This window comes from Crocuta crocuta, unplaced genomic scaffold (genome assembly GCF_008692635.1).
Source record: "Crocuta crocuta isolate KB4526 unplaced genomic scaffold, BGI_CrCroc_1.0 scaffold41, whole genome shotgun sequence".
Classification (NCBI taxonomy): Eukaryota; Metazoa; Chordata; class Mammalia; order Carnivora; family Hyaenidae; genus Crocuta; species Crocuta crocuta.
In genome coordinates this window covers 12,875,112-12,881,220 of record NW_027529428.1, presented here as the reverse complement: position 1 = coordinate 12,881,220, position 6,109 = coordinate 12,875,112, and the positions used below count along the sequence as shown (strand labels likewise).

General features: G+C 47.9%; 1 protein-coding gene across 2 annotated transcripts; it reads right to left on the bottom strand.

The window, feature by feature from the left end:
- Positions 1-796: 796 nt before the first annotated feature.
- Positions 797-4,081, bottom strand: DMRT2 (doublesex and mab-3 related transcription factor 2). 2 transcript variants are annotated; one of them, XM_077759425.1, is made up of 3 exons: positions 3,984-4,043; positions 2,305-2,383; positions 797-1,911 (listed from the first exon to the last, which is right to left on the bottom strand). In XM_077759425.1, exons 2-3 carry the CDS (start codon positions 2,318-2,320, stop codon positions 854-856), a joined length of 1,074 nt encoding a protein of 357 aa, XP_077615551.1. In that variant the 5' UTR covers positions 2,321-2,383; positions 3,984-4,043; the 3' UTR covers positions 797-853. The 2 variants fall into 2 exon arrangements, with proteins under 2 accessions (XP_077615551.1, XP_077615552.1); XM_077759426.1 differs by lacking the exon at positions 2,305-2,383 and having other exon boundaries at positions 3,984-4,081.
- Between the last annotated feature and the right edge of the window lie 2,028 nt (positions 4,082-6,109).

Genomic DNA, 6,109 nt, shown 5'->3' with positions numbered 1-6,109 from the left:
AAAATGCAAAACTAAGGCATTATAAGGCACTTCCCGTGACCCCCACTGACCATTAAGAGAGCTTGAAAATAGACCAAGTCCTACAAAAATACAAGAAAACATTTCATGGACACTAGTTTTTCACCCAGACAAAGACAACTAGGTACTTCTGCAAACACTGGGTCTTTTTATTTTTTTTTTTTTTGAAGATTTTAATTTATTTCTAGGAGAGAGAGAGAAAGATAGCATGAGCAGGGGAGGGTCAGAGAGAGAGGGAGTCACAGACTGAAACAGGCTCCAGGCTCAGAGCTGGCAGTCAGCACAGAGCCCGACATGGGGCTCAAACCCACCAACCGCGAGATCATGACCTAAGCGAAAAGTCGGATGCTTAACCGACTAAGCCACCCAGGCGCCCCAAACACTGGGTCTTTTTAGAAGACAGTGTCAACTTTATTGCTTTTGGAAATGAATGTGTAAAGCATGGAACTTTACAGTTTGCACATAAGCAATTTCCATCTTTAAATTTAAATATATTTATGTGGTGAGAAAAAGTACATGCATATGAATATATATAATTTTCTTAAATCATCCCCATTTACATTAGAAATTTCTTTATACAAACATCAANTCAACTCAGGTGGTGAGGCAGCCTCTTTAAAGCTCACTGTGGCTCCCAACTCACCGTTTTCTAGTGTTGCATGCCTAGAAAGTAGCTCTTGCTGGTTTGGTTGTTTGTTTGTTGTTGTTGTTGTTTTAATTTAAATCACTAAGGCACTGTGTCCTTCTTTTGTAAAAAAAAAAAAAAAAAAAAGCCAGCAACTGGTAAGAACCCTCCGAGACGTCAGAAAATGCAGCTTTCCGTGTAAGCGGCCTTTCACTGAGAGACATGAGTGATGGCAGATGAAGGCCTCTTCAGAATAGACTCAACAGAAAATGACAGGGGTTCATTCACAGAGAGTTTTGTTCCAACTTGCTTGGCGACGAAAAGGTCTTCCGCGTATCTATCTATTGTAAATGTGTACTTCTGGTTCTCCTTGACTAAACACTCCCTGGGTTTCTTAGGGGCGTCTTCAAAGGCCCCTTTGACAAATGGCGTTTTCAGCTCAGGGCCTGATGTGTCATTAAGAGTTTGCTGGAATAATGAATGGAATGGATTATGTTTAAGTGGCACGGGGTGCCGGGTGCTTTCTTTGCTGATCTTGGTTAAGACGTGCCCTTGAGCCGCCAGGGAGTCCGTGTCAACAATGGGAGAGAAATTCCGTCGGGGTGGGGAAAACGCAGACCTCTCAGGGCCGGCCTGGTGACCCTGAAGGTCACTTCTCGTGGTCTGGACTTCCGCAGCATGAGGCAACACCAGCGAGCCTTCTAGTTTGGCTGGCATCATGTCATGCTCTGCCAGGAGGCCCTCCTGGACTCGCACTCCCTTCATGTCCCAGCCGGTCCCAGGTTTCAGGGCTTGCACCGAAGTGGTGGTGTTTAGGAGGCACTGCTGATAAAGAAGAGTGTCACTAATGGGGCCACACTTGGGCCAAACCAAAAATCTTGAGGACAAGGGATACTGTCTGTAAGTTGTAGCCACGCTGACGTTGGAAGAGATGAGTTCCATATTCCCGGAACCTGAATACTGCATGGTTAGATCGAGGCAGGTGGGCAAAAAATTGCAGAAGTCCTTGTTTGGCGGCTCCACGGGGGTGGGGCTGTAAGCACTTTTGTAGGAGTTATATTCAGGTCCGTGCACCATACGGTTGGGCAGGAACAAGGCAGCAGCTTGGGAGGCTTCCAGCATCTCCCTCTCTTTATATTCTCTCTCGAGCATAATGTTCTCCAACTCTTTATCAGCAAAGGCTCGCCTTTTCCTCATCCGGTCACTTACCGGGGGAGGCAGGGGTAAGCTCCCTCCCACATAAGTCTCTGCTGGAATTGGGCGGTAGCCTAAAATAAGCAAGCATTGCACAGGAAAGAGATTAAACAACCAGGGAAGAAAAATCTGGAAACCCATAAGGTAAGAGAAACACTGCAAATCGGCAGAACAAGAACAAGAGCAGTTTACAGGTCTACAACATTCATCTTTTACACAGAAAGTACGGGCTCAGTTGAAAAGAGGTCTCTTTGGGGAGCAGGAGATCCAGGTTGTAACTTTTTGTTATTGTTGTCTTTTGTCATTACAGGTTTTTGTTTACCTTTACAGGCACACTTCACTGGCTGAAAGTTTAGTCTACTTCCCAGGTGCCTACACATTAAGAGACAAGTCTGCTCATCTTGCTTCAGTCAATCTTTATTACTATCCATGCCATCTTTTTCCATAATCAAAAAAGATATCTATACCTAAAGCTGACGGCATTGTTATTTTCTAAGGACGGTTCGTTATGGACATTGTTACAGGTGTAGAATAATCCAAGGAGAACTAGGAAAAAAGAGAAAGTGACAGCAGATTAGCGAGGAGAAAAACAGAAAAGACTAAGAAAACAGGGAAGCACAGAAAATTGAAAAGAGCTGTTAACTATTCAAACAGATTCTGCAGAGAACAATGTAACCAGGCCTCTCCCCCCCGACTTGCAGTACAAACAAACAAAACTAAAGGCAGAAGAGATTCCCTGCTCTATTGAAAATAACCGATCTAAAACATTTTTCCCAGTCACGTTGGCCAGTTACCAAAATGGCTGAGCGGGCGATCCTTAGATATAAAGCCATTGCACATTTCATGAAGAAGGACAGAGATTTTAAAAACAGAAGAGCAGCGTGGCATAAACAGAACTCCTAGCAGCATAAAATGCTTTGAGTATTTCACTATCCCCAAGCACTCAGGACTAGCGAATTTGTTTGAAGGAGCCTTTGTGACGGTTGTGTTTACAGAGTGACAAGCCCATCGCCCTCATTTGCAAATAAAATCAAATTTGAAAATTAATGTTTCCATTTCTATGGTAAGTTTTTGCCAGGAAGTTATTTATTTGAATTTACTATTCCATTTCGCCCGCCTGCTTCTCAAGTTGCTTTGGCACCTTTTCAATTTATCGTGTGTTCCCTATGGCTATAAATCTGTTTACCCAGTTTGCAACCAAATTCATCTTTACCGCACACGAAACCATTCTAAGGTCAGAAGTGCACAGCACAGAGTTAAGACACAAACAAAACTCTACAACCTGCCTACAACCAACTCAATTCAGAAGCCACAAGAGAAGAAACAGAATTCAAATATCTACTTTAAAAAAAAAAAAAAAACTGCTTTTCAACCTGAATCTTGGGAAGGAGCAGCGATTAGAACAAATACAAACTTTTCCTTTATTTAAATGGTGAAAGTTAATCAATATATTGTTTATCAGATCAATAAATCTCATCCCCAAAGAGAGTCACTTTTTAAAAGCAGCAATATCTTAAGAAAAATTAATGTATCCCCCAAGCTTTGGAGAAAGCAAAAACTTGGTAGAGAGACAGAAGGCACGCTGTTCAAATTCAAATTCAACCTCCACTTCTCTGTTTGATTCAAAACTTTTTCCAGATTTCTACAATCTCGACTGCTAGAAATAAGAAATAGTAAACTGAGGGCTGGAAAAAACACAGTGACATAACTGATCCTGATCGGAATACAGTGCAATGAAAAACAGCGGTATTAGACCTTTACTGGCATGGGTACTTCACTTATTCACTTCAACTACAACCAAAGAATTAGTTCTTAATTTATTTCTTTGCCCAGTCCATGATCCGTGTATCTATGCACAGCCCTCACACTAGGGCAAATTTCAAATGCACTCCGTGTTAACCTCTCACTTACTAGGCAGACTACAACTATTATGCAGACAAGATTTACCGGAGACAAAAACCTCAAGAGGTATGTGAGATCCATTTCCCCACACCCAGATTTCCTCCGTAGAGCAAAACTTCCTAATGAAAAGTACCCTCTCCTCAGACTGCTCCTTCACAGGTTAATAAAAATGCCGTATGTGTGAATATGGGAAGCCCTCAGAACTTGGTTTAAAAGGCTGAAGAAAACCTCTGCGTTGCTTTACCTTCTAAAATGCTTTTGGCCAGCAAACTGGGGGTCCTCACTTGCCTCTGATACACGGCTTTGCGCTCGAAATTATTCTGTTTCCCGGAAAGCCCCTTCTTGTCCTGTAAACACAAGAAACATAATCAACAATGCCCTGAAAGAAATCATGGGACAGAAGAGAGAAGGAAGGGGCATCCACAGCCCTCCCCGGTCTAAACGTATTTCTTTTTCCATCCCATGCAAAAATGATTCTAAACAAATTCACATCAGCACCCCCTTAATCCCAGGACAATGAGCTACTTCAGTTGATGGGCACTGGGGCAGATTTTCTCTGGGGCCACAGTGACGGGGTCACCCCAGAATCATCCCACAGCTAGAAGCTGGGAGGCATCCCACAGTCAAGATCGCAGGAGCCAGGCCCTGAAGGAGAGCTGCTGGGGGACAGCTGTGTCCCGGGCGCCCAGAGGTACAGCCAAAGATGCCCATGGCCTGCCACTGAGCACTGAGGCGAAGCTGGTTTCTCCTGGCAGTAAGGCAGGCTCGATGGAGGGCGAGGGCTTGAGAGAGAGGTAGGAGGGAACCTGTCTCTCACACTCTCCCGGGTCTGGCCAAACGCACTGGGAGCCTGGAATACGTGAAGGGGAAACAAAAGAAAACCAAACACCCTCAGAGGCCGCCTGGGACAGAGGACGAGGGGAGACCCGACTTTGCTCCCTCTGTCACCTCCCGATCGGGTGGGTCCTTCTACACCGGAGTCCAGCTGGGGACCCTTGAGGGATGCATAAGCCTGCCTGTGCAACGTGCCTCATGCAGAAGGAGGCTCAGCCCAAGGCCAAGGCCACCTCAGGCATCCAGCACCCTTTCCAGGGCCCTAGGGAAGCTTTCCATTCGGGTCACTGCCTCCGGTGAGTATGTGAACCCTTCCCCAGTCCCTCCTAGCCCAAAAGTAAAAGCAAAAATCCTCCCAGGCCCTGAATCTGTAAGGGGGGACCCCCGCAGCCTCCCTGCCTCTGAGCTCTCCCAAGTGCAGGAACCCACGGACACGGGAAACCTGGAGGTCAAGACAAGCCTCACCCCTAAAGAAAACCCCAGCTCTCCTCACAGCTGCAGCCCCCCGTGGGAGGCAGCGGGGACCTCTCCACCAGTGCCTTAGCTTAGGTCAGAAGCTTCTGGCTTCAGGACCCAGGGCTGCGGGCACCTAACTTCCCACACCACCTTTGGTCTCATCTGTAAAATGGGCAGCACTTTCTGCCTCTCCCTTCGACAGCAGAAGCTGCGCGGTTTGGTTTGGTTTGGTTTGGTTTTTTCCGAGAACAGCACCGGTAACACAGCGACTGCAGCCACCACTGTCCTCCCCCTCCCCCCCCAACACCTCCCAAATAAACCTTAACACGTAGAAGAAAAATATCTGGCCCCAAAAAGTCCCAAACCACTCTGAAGCCTTCTCTGCCTGCTTTTAAAATTACAAAATGTTTTCGGCCAACTTCCCCAGCGATGCCCCCGGCTTCCTCCCCGCGGCGACTCCCGCAGGCCACGGGGGGCCCCANCGATCTCCCAGCCCCCGGCCGCCGGCCGCTCGGCCATGGCGCGCTCCGGCTCCGGCCTGCGCTCGGTCTCCTGCGCCCTGGGGGCTGGCGGGACACGGAAAGACGCGAAGACACACCGGCCACCGTCAGGCACGGACCCCCGGCCTTGAGCCCAGAGCTGTCGTAGGGCCTCCGGCCCTCTGAGGAGCCCTGTTCTCTGCGCGTCCCTCACATCCACACCGCGCTGCGTTTCTGGGGTCCTTAGGGCCCCCGGAAGTTCCCCACTCAACAGGGTTTTTAGCTGCGGAGTCTAAGTGCTCTAGGAGCGCCTGACCTTTACCCACAGACCTCTCTGCTGCTTTACACCCGCTTTCGGGACAAGACCCCGGGTAACGCGCTGATCACACACACACACACACACAAAGTTGTGTGTCCAACTACGCCGGCCCGGGCCACTTGGCAGGCTCCCCCACACCCAACTACGAGGGCCACGATGAGTGTGAAAATATCGATAGGAGAGTTATTTTCCCCTTTGGATCACGAGGGGCCCTTCCATACCCAGCGGAGGACCATCCTCCGCCTCTCAAATGCCTCACCCTCTTAACACCACTACAGAGAA